At 40.6% G+C, this 18478-nt stretch overlaps 1 protein-coding gene across 1 annotated transcript in view; it reads left to right on the top strand.

Moving 5' to 3' along the window:
• LOC126145541 (cytochrome P450 6j1-like) overlaps positions 1-18478 on the top strand; it is a 150535-nt gene that overhangs the window by 67850 nt on the left and 64207 nt on the right. Inside the window, exon 2 of the mRNA XM_049915565.1 lies at positions 7295-7751. Coding sequence (XP_049771522.1) covers positions 7295-7751 — 457 coding nt within the window. The remainder of the gene's footprint in view (positions 1-7294; positions 7752-18478) is intronic.

Here is an 18478-nt window from a genome sequence, read left to right as displayed (position 1 = left end):
TCTATCCTTGGGGATAATTTCCTTCACTATATGCATCTTCCAGCATGATAATGCAATATGTCACACATCTCGCATTGTACGTTCATGGCTCAGAGAGCACGAAATGAGCTAACCGTACTCCCTTGGCCGCCAAACGCCCTCCGGATTTAAACTCAGTCGAGAGTCTGTGGGACCACCTCGATCGGTCTGTTCGCGCCATGGATTCTCAGCTGAGAAACCTAGCGCAGATGGCTACGGAGTTGGAGTTGGCATGGCTCCACATACCTCCCATAACCTCATTGACTCTCTTTCCATACGTCTGCGCTGCAAAAGATGGCTATTCAGGTCTTCGACCAGTGGTCACATTAACCTGACTGGACCGCGTATTTCGCAGTAACGCATTGTATGAACGTCCTGTACGTTGTACTCGAATGAGGGGAGACTATATAGAACACCTGAAGCATTAAAATCATCACCCTAACGTTTCCCTATTTTTCATTAATTCAGACTCAAAATATTTTTGACCGATTGGGTACATTGTTCTAGTCTTATCAGGCCTACTTTCCAACTTACTCCTTTAAGTTCTTTCATACTTTGCTGAAGTCCATCTGCTATGGAGTAAAACAATACAGCGCGATCAACAAATCGACAGCGCTTCAATATACACCATGGTCCATCCGCCAGAATCTACTCTAAGCATATCGGTTCAAGTAACTTTAGACGCGCATGGCATATGTTTCCGTCAGTCGATAGTGAAAATCAGCGTGCGTTAAACTTTTCTGAACCAGGAAAGACCTGTCCACTAGCATGCCCGATTTATTGATCGGCTGGGTGACAAAGATGGAAAATCAAACGATCAGAAGCTTCTAAAATGTGGTGTTACAGGAGACTGTTGAAACTCAGGTGGACAGATCAAATAAGGAACGATGAAGTTCTGCAACATAACAAGAACAAAATACTTGTACGGTAATAAAGAATATGATGAACCGAAGACAGAATGGTTGGGCTCGCACTAAGACGTAAGTCATAGCTCAGAGAAATTGACCAAAACGCACACAATAGTACAGATAAGCGTGGATTTTCAAGCGGTAGCATGTGTATGCATTTCTTCTAAAAATGAGACAGAAATAATGGCGGAGAAAATGGTAGATACACCAGTTAATAAGTGCAAGGACAAGTGAAAGATCAATACGTTAGGTTTTGAAAAATCTGGAATCAAGTCCATCGAAATTCTGAACCTGCACGACTTTGATAGGTTACAGTTATTTAAATACATATTATGTAACAATGTCGTTCATGATAATACTTCAAGTAGTTAAAGGCTTTTAGTTGCTTTAATGTACGTAGGCCTACAAGTGTGAAATGAAACATACTCTCCGTTTTATTCAAGCGGCCGACTAAAATCAGCACTTTCTCGGTCAGTCACGCTTAACTGTATGCGTGGCCCCTTCGCCGATTACCATCGGCCGATAATTTTGTGTTTTGCTACAGATATTACTATCGCTCGAGATTTCGATCGGCCATGCTTTCACCTCTGAACAACGTTCTTGTAACAAACGATACTGTGATCAGCCGACTGAAAAATCGTTCATGCCTCAAACCACCTTTGTCGTTTCTATGACAAACAATATGTGTATGACAAGGTTAGCTCAAATGAAATTATATGATTCCAGAGACCTTTTCAAGTCTCCCAGACATCTATGACGTATATATGCAGACTAAATCGATGAATTTGTACTAAGACCGGGTTTCGAACCCCGGCCCCCTGCTCACTATATGTATGGGCTAACCACAACACCACTCTGGCATAGTGGCCTTGCACCCCTGCACAGGCTAATCTAGCACTGCTCTCTGAGGTGTGAATGGCACAGGCTAGCCTGTGCAGTTGTGCAATGTTGGTTTAGTGGTTAGCTTATCTGCCTAATGAGCAAGAGACTCAGGTTCGAATCCCAGTCTTGGTACAAATTTTCATTCATCGCTCATCGCTTCAGACTGCATATAGGGTTAGTTTAGTTTCTAACAACTGACAGACAGTTAGTAATGCAGCAACTCAGTCGCCAGTTTCTTGGTGGGCAGAAAATAACGTGTAAATACATACCTGTACCGAACAAGTCCCTTGGTATTACCAAAGCTATGTCCCCAAATGAGTACCTCTGGCCACCGCTCGTAATAGTGCACAGAAACATGGTCACTCGAAGCATAAGCAATAACATACTTTTAACATTAACAGCTCCGCTACAATTAAAACAACTTTTCTTTTCTTAAGGTGCTTGTTTCGGGATACTAGTTCCATCTTGAGGCCAAATATGCTAAGACACACCGCGGAACATAGTATTTAAGAAGAGTCATGTACTTTCGTAGGTCGGTATCTTCCACAAGAATGAAGACAGAGACTTAGAGCGACTTTTAACTTACGCATCAAAACTAAATGCTTAACTCGGCGCCAATTGTAAGTTTTGGTTCATGTGATTACTAGCAGTTGTCTCCGTGATGCAGCTAGCACTCTCAAAAAAATGGTTCAAATGGCTCTGAGCACTATGGGACTTAACATCTATGGTCATCAGTCCCATAGAACTTACAACTACTGAAACCTAACTAACCTAAGGACATCGCACAACACCCGGCCATCACAAGGCAGAGAAAATCCCTGACCCTGCCGGGAATCGAACCCGGGAACCCGTGCGTGGGAAGCGAGAACGCTACCGCAAGACCACGAGATGCTGGCCTAGCGCTCTCGCTCGCTCGTTCATAATCTAATGTGCGTCATATTGAGATGGCAATAACAGATCAACAAAAGGTGTTTTGCGTTGACAAGTGCAATTTAGTTAGAACCGCAACAAGGCCTTTTTCGTCTGGAATACGGCATTGCACCTCCTACTGCTCAGTATATTCCAGGATGCCATCAGCAATTCCCGGACGTTGGTCGTTTATGTAAGGGAAAATCCATATGTCAGTCAATGTGCTCCTTCAAGGGGCAGAGCACATTCAGTAGAGTATCACACGTACTCCACAAAAATCTACTCGTTGTGCCAGCCGCAAGTTACGCATTTATAATGTATCAGCGTGTTTATGTTTCAAAACGTTCAAGAGTCGATTGCTACAAGCGCTACACGATGGTGGTAAACAACGTATAGAGTTTTGTCAATTCATTTTGGGAGTGGAGGTGGAAGAAAACAATTTCCTTTCACATTTGATGTTCAGTGATGGGAAAAGTGAACCGCGCCAATGTAAAAATATGGGGCACACAGCAGTTACAGGTAGCAGTCAAGCATGAGAGAGGCTCTCTACGAACATCGTGTGTTTTGCTACGTTTCCCGAGAAAAAGAAAAGAAATTTACAGCTCCCCCTTGTTTGCAAAATAAAAAAAGGATTTAAGCCGTCGTCTCACGGTAAATGAAAACGCACGTGGACGATATGCTGGTGACGTCACAATGTGGAATTCCACGTTCCACTACACCGCGGAGCGTGAAATAAAGAATCTGGCATGTCAGATTTGTGCCTCTTGGAGAGAAACGTGGCCAGTGAGATGCGAAATTCTGTTCACTTCACAAGCAGAACTTACGAGGCGCCATATTAAATGGCGTTGAACGCCATTTTTGTGCATTTTCTTTATCATAGATTACGTGGTATGAATACAAGTTGTTTCAAAGCATCAGCAAACTGAGTATATCTCGAAATGCGTCGTTTTAGCTGTGATTTATTGTAATAAAGTGACAGCCTGGCTCTTCCGTTTCGTGCTGCAGTGAATGATGAGAGGTGAGCACCGTATGAATAGTAAGTCAGTTGTCAGTCAGAATGCTCGGTCGTAATTGCTTGCGGTTTGTAATCAACTATTATTTTATTCTATTAGTTTAAAATTTAGCCATATCGTCGGGATTATCTGCAAAATAAGACATACAAATAAACTACTGCAATGAAGAGCATAAATACATCTCAGGTTACACTATACGTCAGTCTACTACGCCAATTACAGTTTTGTGTTGAGTTTCGTTGGCTTCGCCAGCTCTAAACAAAACAGTCACATTCCAACTTAACCTCATTCTCGGGCTTCATTACAGGTCAGGCTTTCAGCACACCTAGTCATCTTTCCGCTCTCCATACCGAAACCAAATGTAACGAATTCGCATGTTTAGCAGAAATAAATCATTACAATGAGTGATTATCATTAATTACCGAAAAGTGAATCACGACTTGTCTCGTTCATTATGCATCACTCATCGTACAGTTTCCAGCAGCATCACATTACGGAAGAACCGGGTACAACGTAACTGCACCTTAGCACTTCCTGTAATTGCATTTTTAGTGTTATAACTTCTCTGTTGTGAAAGTATACCGTTTCAAAGCTACAGTACAATGATGATCTGTTAAAATCGTGTCTTTTTGCTCAAATCACGACATCTGTAGACACTGAGTCCTGGTTGCTATGTCGAAGTTACAGCATAGTTGATAGCAATGCGAGTTGTGTGCAGTGAAGAGAAAGATAGCAGGTTTGCGTCCACCTTCTTCAAAAAAAATTTCAAACTTTGGTTTTTACAGATTCTGGGTCACTTTTATAAATTTAATAGAAATATTGTCTGCAGTAGTCGGTGTTATTTATCGTAAATAATATATTTGCTGCAATTCTTGTTGCAAAGGCCAACGACTGAAATCTTAACGTAACAACCTGTCTATGCCAAAGATTAGACACAAGTTACACACTGGAAGTTTTTTCTATTACAAAACTTTTTGTGAAACATATGTACCTGTCTCTTCGTTTGACGGACTGCCTCATCTTGTGTCTTGCCGGTAAGTATCTTTCTCAGTGATGGTGAGCAGCTTCGAAAACGTCTCCTCTGTCATTCAAATGAAATTATGAAACGAATCTCGATATTGAAATCTATGTGATGTACGTTACTTCAGAGTGATGGCAGTCAATGTAACGACAAAACCATGGGTATTATGCATGCGCAAACTGACATTACACAGTATACTTGGACCACATTCAACTTCAAACCGAAAATTGGATGAAGATTCGATTGAGTTGAGGAATAACTTCTACTAGTATGCATCTCAGATCGTTGTACAGCATCATGTAGTGCTCCTCTGCCAGGAGTTCGCTGTTGAAGCCATCGACGAGTCCAGAATCTTCTTTGCGTTTTTCTCCGCTATTCCTCGACAGTTGCTAAAAGAGTTAACGCAGCTATGTCCATTTTCGTAAATAAACTGTGTGATGTATGCGCCAGATGCAGCCGGGAACTGCCACTGGAGACTACCAACATGGAAAATCACGATGAGAAGCACGTTGTGTTCCGAGAGATGTAGCAGGCCGTTTCAGAGCATGCAGCAGCCATGACGGACACCATGTCCGGCATGCTTCGCGATGAGAAACGCGTCCCGTGTGAGAACGGCTTTAGAATCACATGGTTCAAATGGCTCTGAGCACTATGCGACTTAAGTTCTGAGGTCATCAGTCGCCTAGAACTTAGAACTAATTAAACCTAACTAACCTAAGGACACCACACACATCCATGCCCGAGGCAGGATTCGAACCTGCGACCGGAGCGGTCGCTCGGTTCCAGACTGTAGCGCCTAGAACCGCACGGCCACTCCGACCGGCTTAGAATCACATACCTGCATATATTACAGATGTGACTTTTTCCACCATTGCGAGAACTTGCTGAAAATTTCATTTTTCTGCAATACGGAGCACCACTAAACAGGTACCTGCATGTAAAACGTTTCTTAACAATGAGCTGGACCGGCCATTCCACATTGTCCTCCAATGACATTTGATGACACGGTATTTGATTTTCTTTTTGGTGTGTCTACGAAAAATTCCTGTTAATCCGATGAGATCCTATTTAAATACTCCCTGGTTGCTGTGAAATCAGATTTAATACACATCAGCTGTATGTGGATGTGGAAGACCTCAAAAGAGTCTTTTTAAACTGGTATGCAGTTTTACTTCTTTTTCCTCTTACGTGGCACGTAACACACCTCTTTGTAACATTCTTGTTATACTCACCAAAGGCCTTACCGTAGTGGTAACACCGGTTCCCGTAAGATCACTGAAGTTAAGTTCTTCAGGCTTGGCTAGCATTTGGATGGGTCATCGTTCGGGCATGCCGAGCGCTGTTGGAAAACTGGGTGCACTCAGCCCTTATGAGGTCAATTGAGGAGCTACTTGATTGAGAAGTAGTGGCTCCGGTCGAAAACTGACAACGGTCGGGAGAGCGGTGTGCTACTACATGCCCCTCCATATCCTCATCCAATGACGCCTATCGCCTGAGGATGACACGGCGGTCGTTCGGTACCATTATCGTCACCACTATCTATTTTCTTCGCCTTGTTAGTTGTTTACTAATGTCAGCTACCGCACGATACACATGGGATGTGCTTCGTTTTAGAATACATTCAATAGCCTGCTTAGCTGGGTGGTAACGTGCTTGCCTCCTACGCAAGTGGGCCCGGGTTCGATTCCCGGGCGGGTTGGAGATTTTCTCCGCTCGGGGACTGGGTGTTGTGTTGTCCTCATCATCATTTCATCATCATCACCGGTGCGCAAGTCGCCCAATGTGCTGTCGACTGAAATAAGACTTGCACTTGGCGGCCGCCCTAACCTGGATGGGGCCTCCCGGCCACGGGTGCCAAACGCTCATTTCCATTTACCTATAAGCTGAACTCCATGCATTCGATGGTGAAGCCCACATATGCAAGCGGAGCTCTTCATAGGATTTAACTAAAAATGTCCAAATGTGTATGAAATCTTATGGGACTTAACTGCTAAGGTCATCAGTCCCTAAGCTTACACACTACTTAACCTAAATTATCCTAAGGACAAAAGCACACACCCGTGCCCGAGGGAGGACTCGAACCTCCGCCGGGCCCAGCCGCACAGTCCATGACTACAGCGTCTTAGACCGCGATTTAACTAAAGCTCGTCATTTTATACAACTGGGCTAACTGTACAGCAACTTCTGGTAAACTGCGTCACCGCAAATCATATCATTTGTGAAAGATAAATGAAAAACTTGATCCTAAAGGTAATTGTAAAAAGTACTCCAATGTTATGTTTGAGGGCGTATAGAAAATATACCCGTTTAAAAACAGACGGTTCTCAAGAAAAATAAAACTCTGTAGTTCTAAAGTAAATTTAAATTTACCCCAAAGTTTTATCTTCAGTCGGATGGAAGATATAGTTGTACGAAATCTGATGAATTGTTTGTAGCAACCTGCACATGAAGCAGATTTCAATGATTTTGAGAAATAATCGTTTTTGTGTGAATTATTACTTGTTGAACATTCCTACGATGTCTCATGCTTTTTCCTGTTGCAGGATACGTCTTCAAGACGCCATTTCATATAGTCGACCGTCCAGTTTTTCAGCACCACCCAAAGATGGGAGTATTGACGGATGCACTGTGGCCTGACCTGTGCTTCCTCCTTTTCGCCTTTTGGACTATGGCCTACGTATACGCTTCGCGGCATTTCAACTTCTGGATCAAGCAAGATGTTCCTTACATAAAGCCCCTGCCTTTTCTTGGTAACTTTTCGGACATTGTCCTGTCGCGCTTGAGTGTGGCCCAGCTGCTCAAGAAAGTATACGAGGAACACAGGCACCAGCAGTATGTGGGCATGTTTGCCTTCGATCAGCCGTTCCTTCTCGTGCGTGACCGTCGTCTGGTGAAGCACATCTTGAGCAGCAAAGTCTCAGGCGCCTGGGAGTGGAGCAGTGTTGATTGTGACCGGTGTCCTCTGGGACCCAGAAACATATTTGGCGCGAGTGACGAGCGGTAAGTGTACTAATTATCGTTCATAGACTGCTAAAAACATTAAAAACATTGCCACAAAGCATAAGCTTGTTTATGTGACGCCTTTACAAAAATTCACTCTTAAATATTTCTATCAACACCTTAACCACTCAACTTCTTAAAGAGCTTTCAGTCCAGATCCCCAGTTCTTTCGCCCTATACGGGGTGTTACAAAAAGGTACGGCCAAACTTTCCCCGTGCTAACCCATACATCAAATGGGCATCTGCCAACTCCGCCTTTGTAAACATTGCACTGACTGCAAAACCACGTTCGTGACGAACACTAACCTGTTGATGCTACGTACTGATGTGCTTGATGCTAGTACTGCAGAGCAATGAGTCGCATGTCAACACAAGCACCGAAGTCAACATTACCTTCCTTCAATTGGGCCAACTGGCGGTGAATCGAGGAAGTACAGTACATACTGATGAAACAAAAATGAGCTCTAACATGGAAATTAAGCGTTTCCGGACACATGTCCACATAACATCTTTTCTTTATTTGTGTGTGAGGAATGTTTCCTGAAAGTTTGGCCGTACCTTTTTGTAACACCCTGTATTACATCTGTTGCCTCTTAATAACCTCCAGACCCCAACAGTTCTTCTCACTCGTCCCCCTTCCACAAGGCAAACTCTCAGGAAAACTGTGACAGACAGCACTGCTCGGGAGAAGCTGAAATGAAGAGCTATCATCATTGCGGATTTCCCATCCTCGTACAACAGTACTGCAAACTGTTACTTTCATCCAAGAATTTACTTAGCTGACTGGTAACTCTTTTAACGACTGAAGAACAACTATGTACGATTACTCTACACAAATAATTTATGTAATAACGTAATTATAAATGACTAACAAATGTGGAGACGCACACTGAGGTGACAAACGTCATGGGATAGAGATATGCACGCACGCAGATGGCGTTAGCATCGCTGCACAAGGTATCACAGAGTAGTGCATCGGCGGAGCTGCAATTGTACTCAGGTGATTCATGTGAAAAAGTTTCCGACGTGATTATGGCCGCACAACTGGAATTAACAGATTTTTAACGCGGAATAGCAGTTGAGGCTAGACGGATGGGACATTCTGTTTCGGAAATCGTTAGGGAATGCTATATCCCGAGATCCACAGTGTCAAGAGTTTGGCGAGAGTACACAATTGCAGGCATTATCTCTCACCACAGCCTTCACTTAATGACCGTGAACATCGGCGCTCGCGTACAGTTTTCAGTGCTAACAGACATCTACATCTACATGAATACTCGGCAAATCGCATTCAAGTGCCTGGCAGAGGGTTCATCGAACCACCTTCACAATTCCCTATTATTCCAATTTCGTATAGCGCGCGGAAGGAATGAACACCTATATCTTTCCGTACGAGCTCTGATTTCCCTTATTTTATCGTGCTGATTGTTCCTCCGTATGTAAGTCGGTGTCAATAAAATATTTTCACATTCCGAGGAGAAAGTTGGTGATTTTAATTTCTAGAGAAGATTCCGTCGCAACGAAAAAGCCTTTCTTTTAATCATGTCCAGACCAAATCCTGTATCATTTCTGTGAAATCTCTCCCATATTTCGCGATAATACAAAACGTGCTGCCTTTCTTTGAACTTTTTCAACGTACTCCGTCAGTCTTATCACAGCGCGCAGCGGTATTCTAAAAGAGACGAACAAGCGTAGTGTGGGCAGTCTCCTTAGTAGGTCTGTTACGTTTTCTAAATGTCCTTCCAATAAACGCAGTCTTTGGTTAGCCTCCCCCAGAACAATTTCTGTGTGTTCCTTTCAATTTAAGTTGTTCGTAATTGTAATACCTAGGTATTTAGTTGAATTTACGGCTTTTAGATTAGACTGATTTATCGTGTAACCGACGTTTAACGAGTTCCTTTTAGCACTCATGTGGATGACCTCATACTTTTCTTTATTTAGCGTCAACTGTCACTTTTCGCACCATTCAGATATCTTTTCTAAATCGTTTTTTCAGTTTGTTTTGATCTTCTGATTACTTAGTGTGACCTGTGCAACTTTCCAGTCTTTGGGTACTGATCTTTTGTCGAGCGAACGGTTGTATATGATTGTTAAGTATGGAGCTAATGCATCAGCATTCTCCGAAAGGAACCTAATTGGTATACAGTCTGGACCAGAAGACTTACTATTATTAAGTGATTTAAGTTGCTTCACTACTCCGAGGATACTGTTCTCGATTAGAATTCTTGAATGTTTACTTCGTTTTCTCTTGTGAAGGCATTTCGGAAAGCTGTGTTTAGTAATTCTGCTTTGGTAGCATTGTCTTAGATAGTCTCTCCATTGCTATCGCGCAGAGAAGGCATTGATTGTTTCTTGCCGCTAACATACCGGGTGATCAAAAAGTCAGTATAAATTTGAAAACTAAATAATTCACGGAATAATGTAGATAGAGAGGTACAAATTGACAAACATGCTTGGAATGATATGGGGTTTTATTAGAACCAAAAAATACAAAAGTTCAAAAAATGCCCGACAGGTGGCGCTTCATCTGATCAGAATAGCAATAATTAGCATAACAAAGTAAGACAAAGCGAAGATGATGTTCTTTACAGGAAATGCTCAATATGTCCACCATCATTCCTCAACAATAGCTGTAGTCGAGGAATAATGTTGTGAACAGCACTGTAAAGCATGTCCGGAATTGTGCTGAGGCATTGGCGTCGCATGTTGTCTCTCAGAGATACACGATACACTTGCGACTTCAGGTAACCCCAAAGCCAATAATCGCACGGACTGAGGCCTGGGGACCTGGGAGGCCAAGCATGGCGAAAGTGGCGGCTGAGCACACGATCATCACCAAACGACGCGCGCAAGAGATCTTCACGCGTCTAGCAATATGGGGTGGAGCGCCATCCTGCATAAACATCGTACGTTCCCGCAGGTCAGCAGGTGTTTATCAGCCAGGCTGGGGATGATGCGATTCTGTAACATATCGGCGTACCTCTAACCCGTGACGGTAGCAGGTACAAAACCAGAATCGCGTGTTTCCTCGAAGAAAAGAGGCCCGATAACGGTTTGTTTTTCTAATAAAACCCCATGTCATTCCAAGCATGTGTGTCAATTTTTACCTCTCTGTCTACATTATTCCGTGGTTTATTAAGTTTTCAAATTTATACTGACTTTTTGATCACCCGGTACTTCACATACGACAAGAATCTCTTTGGATTTTCTGCCAGGTTTCGAGACAAAGTTTCGTTGTGGAGGCTGTTATACGCATATCGCATTGAAGTCCGCGCTAAATTTCGAGCTTCTGTAAAAGATCGCCAATCTTGAGGATTTTGCGTCTGTTTAAATTTGACATGTTTGTTTCTGCAACAGTGTTCCAACCCGTTTTGTGTACCAAGGAGGATCAGCTCCGTCGTTTGTCAATTAATTTGGTATAAATCTCTCAATTGCTGCCGCTACTATTTCTTTGAATTTAAGCCACATCTGGTTCACACTTTATTATTAATTTGGAATGAGTGGAGATTGTCTCTTAGGAACGTGTCAAGTGAATTTTTATCTGCCTTTTTGAATGGGTATATTTTTCGCTTAAAGCGAAGTAACCACAGAAATCAATATGGGACGTACGACGAACGTATCCGTTAATGCAGTGCGGCGAAATTTGGCGTTAATGGATCGTGGCAGCAGACGATCGACGCGAGTGCATTTGCTATCAGAACGACATCACCTGCAGCGCCTCTCCTGGGCTCGTGACCATATCGGTTTGGATCCTAGGCGACTTGAAAACAGTGGCCTGGTCAGATAAGTCTCCATTTCAATTGGTAAGAACGGATGATAGGGTCCGAGTGTGGCGCAAACCCCAAGAAGCCAATGAACCCAGGTTGTCAACAAGGCCTGTGCGAGTTGGAGGTGGCTCCATAATGGTGTGGGCTGTGTTTAAATGGACTGGACTGGGTCCTCTGCTCCAACTCAACCAATCACTGACTGGAAATGGTTATGTTCGGCTACTTCGAGACCATCTGCAGCTGTTCATGGGCTTCATGTTTCCGAACAACGATGAATCTTTATGGATGACCGTGTGCCATGTCACTGACCACAATTGTTCGTGACAGGTTTGCAGAACATTCTGAACAGTTTCAAGCGAATGATTTGGCCGCTCAAATCGCACGATACGCGTCCCGTAGAACATTTAAGGGACATACGGTAATCGAGGGTTCAGTTTGTGCACAAAAGCCTGCACCGGCAACACTGCCGTAACTATGGACGGCTATAGAGGCAGCATGGCTCAGTATTTCTACAGGGGATCTTCAACGAGATGCTGATTCCATACCACGTCGAGTTACTGAGCTAAGCCGGGCAAAAGGAAGGTCCGACACAATTTTACGAGCTATACCATGATTTTTGTCACCTCAGTTTAATGTTATAGATCATGAAGAGATTAATACAACAATTACGTGTACATAGTGTAGCAGGAATACTTTTTTACAATCTTTAGAGAGATATTCCTTCGAGAAAATAATTAAAAAGGCTCTTTATATATCTAAAGATCGTTTTGTTTTTTGGATTATTGGTGAAAGTTTAAGTTCAACGCATTTTGAAAAGACGTAATACTCTCTGACCAAAACTCAATAATTCACATTTAGTATCAGTCTTCTCATACAAATACGTGGGTGTAACAAATTGCAGGGATATGAAATGGAATTATCTCATAGGCTCAGTAATAGGTAAGGCAGGTGACAGGTTCGACTTCACTGGTAGGATACTGGGAAAATGCAAGCATCAACAAAGGAGACTCCTTGCAAAACACCTGTGGACCTGTGCTAGAACATTGCTTAAATTTGTGTGACTCATGCCAAATAGGTCTAAAAATGGTTCAAATGGCTCTGAGCACTATGGGACTTAACTTCTGAGGTCATCAGTCCCCTAGAACTTAGAACTACTTACACCTAACTAACCTAAGGACATCACACACATCTATGCCTGAGGCAAGACTCGAACCTGCAACTGTAGCGGTCACGCGGTTCCAGACTGTAGTGCCTAGAACCACTCGGCCACTCCGGCCGGCGCCAAATAGGTTTAAAAGAGGATGTTGAACATATATACTGCCTGTCAAAAAAAAGTGAAGCACCCAGAAGACATTGTGGGTTGGCAAAGTAACTTCATACACGTGCATACCATTAGTGGATATGTTGACGTTTAAAGTAGAGATGGGGGATCCGCTCTTGAACTAATTCATAGAGTTGAATCTTTCAAAGGAGTGAACAATCAGTGATTCAGAAAAAAAGAACGGTAGCTCCAAACGTTTCCCACGGCAGAGAGAGAGAGAGAGAGAGAGAGAGAGAGAGAGAGAGACGGAGCATATCAGCAGCGCCTCTGCTGGTCAGAGCACAGTGCACGCCACACAACACAGCCAGCGCCGGCCTCTGCCCTGCTTCTACCTTGGCTGCCTGCATTGTGCAGTGCCCCATTGGATTTTGTGTTTCACATATGCCGTGCTGTCTCTGTGCGTCCTCTGCCGCGTGCAGTGAGTGTCTGGCGCAGCTTAACTTGGCATCGCACTCTGTCGGCGATCGTTTCAGTCGCACGTCCTGCCCTCTGGGCAGTTGATGCGAGCAACAGGACAGTGAGCCACCTAGCGGATAACATAGGAACTACTTGCAACAACCTGCTCGCAAGGGAACGGACGATTTGTCTCGGAGCGGGTGAGTTCACCGCTCCCCCCCACCCTCGGAACTCGCCCGCTCAACGCTCACCCCACCGTCTTGACTCTAGCCAGAGCGTAGAGCAAAGCGACTCAGGTGTCACTCTGGTCTCTGCGGTCTCAGCTCACGCAGTAATACAGCTCGCGGCTCGACCTGCTCGACTCAGCACCTCTGCATCGGAGTTCGTCCCTACTGGATATTGTTCTTCGTAGTAATACCGCTATGTATATTACATTATTATGTTATGTATACATCAATTGTTTTTATTTTATTTTTATTTGTTAAACTGATTAGATTAGGTTCCTGATGACTCCTCTTACTATAGGATTTTTATTATGGACACTCGAATTTACGCTTTAATTACGAGCAAACCGATAAACGTATCGCAAAATGTGATACACCAATATTTTCCTTGTTTTATTCTGCGTAAGGCTATATGCAGCACTTTCGTTTTACAGTCAAATTTATATATTTTTTTCTTATTCTGGTACGGATTTTGCGATTTTAGGCATCTTCGGAAGGAAACGTTCACTTTAAAAATATATGGCTTGCGATGTATTTGTATGAGGTTAATGAAATTTTAATACATTATAGCCAAATATATTGTTAATGTAAATCTCAAGTTACAACATTTTCCGATCACCCAAAAAACCACAATAGTGCAAAATAAATCAATAATCAAAAACTTTGTCATATCGTGGAAATTTCAATAAACAATACAAAATTCTTACTCATTATCTGTGTTACTTCAAAATAGGATCAAATAAGATCAAAATACAGGTATAGTACTGGAATAAACCAAGTTTAAAGGGCAATGTGCCTTCCATTTATTTTCTATTGTAAATGAGTGGTGAGTCATGAAAAAGAGCTAATTCATTTCAGGGAGTGAACAGTTCTGATCCAATCTCTGAAAAGAACAGTTTTGCCCATCTTTAGTTTAAAGTTGCATTTCTCTACGACATGGAGAATGGCCAGGAGAGTGCATTACGGTTGTTCGTGTTTACTGTTGTCATCAGGCTTGGTAGGATTTCTGCAGTCAGCAAATTTATTTTCAATTAACACAGATATTACTTTAAATGAAGACAGCAAGTTGCATTAAAATTTAATTTGTACAATCAGTTTGAATTATGACCAACCTACAAGTTCGCTCTAACATATTATTTAACATGGATCATATTCATTTAGTAAATGATGATTTATAAATATCACAAAGAAACTTTTGTCAAGCGTTGTCCTAAATATGAAATGTGTTACAGCTTTTCCATTATGTAACCATTGGTGTGGAATGTCTTGTTCTTCATCATTTTCTACCAGCAGTAAGTACAATAGTAAATTGTGATCATTGATTCGAGAAACATGCATTTACTTTCACAGACTGTTCACGACTGAACTGCAGGGTACTGGCTCATGATGTCATCAGGCAACACCTCCAATAAAGTACTTTAACTTCTGTTTTCTCCATACTGTAGTGAGATGTGGCTTCCCTTCCAATGTTAAAAACAATTTCAATATTCTAGCTACATTTGGTACACAACAACATGTCACCCAAAGTGAGCCTACTGTAAAGTAACCGGCAACCACATTTTTCACTGCAAACCCTTCAAATTCTATGCTGCAGAGTACTAGTAAATTAAGTATACAGTAATTACAACCAATATAAAAAAAAATTGACACCTCATTGTCGAGCTGAGATATGAAATTAAAAAATATGAAAGAAATCAATTTTGTGGACCAAATAGTTCCCTTAAAAACAAGTGATACCATATATATATATATATATATATATATATATTGATTTCTTTCATATTTTTTAATTTCATATCTCAGCTCGACTTAAAAACAAGTGATACCATATATATATATATATATATATATATATATATATATATATATATGGTATCACTTGTTTTTAAGTCGAGCTGAGATATGAAATTAAAAAATATGAAAGAAATCAATTTTGTGGACCAAATAGTTCCCTTAAAAACAAGTGATACCATATATATATATATATATATATATATATATATATATATATATATATATATATATATGGTATCACTTGTTTTTAAGGGAACTATTTGGTCCACAAAATTGATTTCTTTCATATTTTTTAATTTCATATCTCAGCTCGACAATGAGGTGTCAATTTTTTTTTATATTGGTTGTAATTACTGTATACTTAATTTACTAGTACTCTGCAGCATAGAATTTGAAGGGTTTGCAGTGAAAAATGTGGTTGCCGGTTACTTTACAGTAGGCTCATATATATATATATATACCATAGTGAACCAAACAAGCAAATGTGTAACAAGTCATTTTTAATTTTTTGAAGGAAAGGAAGAACATCTATTGAAAAACTATTTCCAGGAATTTATGTAGCTTTGCTTCATTTACACACAGTAGTTTTCACAGTTTAATGAGCTTTTATTGTTTACAGTACAAAAGTCGGAAAACTCATTTTTCACATGTACTACTAATCGGTAGCTTTATGGGAACCACTCATTAGTTTTCTTTGTGGTCTTTTTCTCTATTTCTGACTTTAACAGTACCTACATCAAAGAACTGTTTACTTGTAGGTAAGCCTAGCAGCTAAAAAACACAATTAATAAAAATAACAAAGCATCTCATTTCCAACACAGTAGACTTCATGCATGTGCAGTGAATTTTGGTGCATGGATTGCAACTGAGTTTCTATTCTGTATTCTCTCTATTCTGTGATATTTTAATTGGAAACCAGGGACAGATACCCAAATATTTTTGTTTTGGGCATCATATGAAAGCTAATGTCTCTTATTTGAGCCAGACATATTCCAGGATTCCAAAGCAGTTGGTAAGGGATAATGCAAATCTTATTATCACATTCAAACAGGGCAATGTACGAACCAACATAATTTTCAATAAATATGTTAACATATGTGGGGAGTGCTGAAATCACCTGCTGTGTGGGTTTCTGGTGATTGATAGAATGAGGAAATTGAATGAAGGTCCATATAGGCAAAACTTCCAAACGTTTCTACTTAAAATATAGTGTACTGATATTTATTAATTAATTAATTTATTTATTTTGATCCAACATCAACTGTTTACAAAAAAAGGTTTTTTTGTTCCAGTCTTCTGGATAAGTCAGAGCCTTACTTACTAGGGTTACATATTATTGGCTGGCACTTTTATCTACACAACTTTTTCTAAATTTAGTTGAGAGAACAGAGTTACATATATGGACTATATATAAAAAAATTGTTATTGCCATACTTAGATTAAGGAATCTACAGTTTGTAACACAGTATTCATATCTGACATTCAAATATTTACAGTTTGTGACACAGTCTAAGATCTGAGATTACATATATTTTTAGATAGATGGTCTTCCATCATACGAGTGTACTAAATCTAGAAACTCATCTATTGAATATATAGGATTGTTTAGGAGCCATAATTTTAATTTCATTTTTAGTTTTGTAATGGGCAATTTGGAGATGTTATGATGGAAGCAATTCAGTAGTTTTATGTCTGGATATGTCTCGTAAAGTGTTGTTCTATGAGAGATGATGTGGGGTCTCTCTCTCTACCTCTAGTGTTGTGATCGTGTATTTCTTTATTAAGTGTTTTGTTACTGTTTACTGCCATAATGATTATCTTCAGCACATACAGGTTATGAACAGTTAGTATCTTAAATTCTTTAAACAAATTTCTGCAGGACTCCCTGTCACATTTCTTTCCCATAATTCTAAGTGCCTTCTTTTGTACGGTAAGTACACTTTTCATATGTTACTGTATCAGTATACTGTAGACTGTGCAAATTCACATGCATGTCATACCCTGATTCTGAGAGTGAGAAGCATAGGCCAAACATATGTATATACGTAGATAGAAAAATTGAGACGCTTAACACAAAATTGATGGAACTGAGAAGTCTTATTGAGGCAGTAACTATAAAAGGTGAGATACTGAATGACAGAGTTGAAGAAGTCAGTGCAATACTGACTGATGCACTATGTTTTATCATGACAATAGATATGACATAGTCTCACAGTATAAATTATATGTTGTCTCAAAACCAGATTAGTATATGACAGCATGTCAACAAATTGTATAGATATTCAGGCAAGAAAGGCTATTTGGCAGAAATTGTGATTCGTAAAATTAGGACAGTTGCAAAATAATAGTCTTTCTTAGAAACTTTTAAACCAATAACTGAAACTGTGGATGGAGCCAGAAGAACAGAAGGAGAAGAAGAGGAGGAGGATGAATTAGAAGGAAACACTGTTACAAGTTACAGTAATAAACATAGTGATAGAGAGTGAGACGTTATACATGGTGTCAGCAGGGATGAGCCATATATGTTTGGTAGCCACTCTATATGTTTAACGAAGAATACAATACAGGTTGGGAACCTAAAATTTGAGAGAACATAAGAGCTACTACTCTTCAAAACTTTAAGTCCTGAAATCAACCAAAAGATAAGCAAATTTATGTATAAATATTATGTATGACTAATGCACATAGGGAAGACAATGACCCAAAAGGACAAATGAAATGCTGTAAAAGTAAGAAATACAACAACACTATTAAACTTGCTGTAAAAGGTAAATATGTTGCAGGCAACAGCATTGACACTCAGTGGAATAGAGTGAACACCCTACCTCTGGAGTATATTTGTACTATAATGACTCAAACAAAATTCATAGAATAGCTGTAACTGCTCACAACATCAGCCACAGCAGGGAATACAGCTCACACAAATGAAATCACATCAGTCCCTCCAGAACTTTGACAAAGACATATCATTGAGTAACTATGCAGACACTCGTTCATGAGCCCCATAAAAGGGAAAGAAATTGGAAACAGAATAAACTTGGCCAACACATCTGCAAGTGTAGTAGTTGGTAAGCAGCTGCCAGGGTAACAGTCTTTTCAGTGGAAAATTATCATATCCATTGATGTAATAAAATAAATAAAAAATTCTCCAACTCTAAAACTATGTATAATTATTGGCTATCCACTACATTATCAAGACAACAATTTATTTTGTCTGTGAACCTT

The sequence above is a fragment of the Schistocerca cancellata genome, chromosome 2, assembly GCF_023864275.1.
Source record: "Schistocerca cancellata isolate TAMUIC-IGC-003103 chromosome 2, iqSchCanc2.1, whole genome shotgun sequence".
In the NCBI taxonomy this organism is placed as follows: Eukaryota; Metazoa; Arthropoda; class Insecta; order Orthoptera; family Acrididae; genus Schistocerca; species Schistocerca cancellata.
Note: the sequence above shows the minus strand (reverse complement) of the source record. Positions and strands in the feature narration are given on the sequence as shown.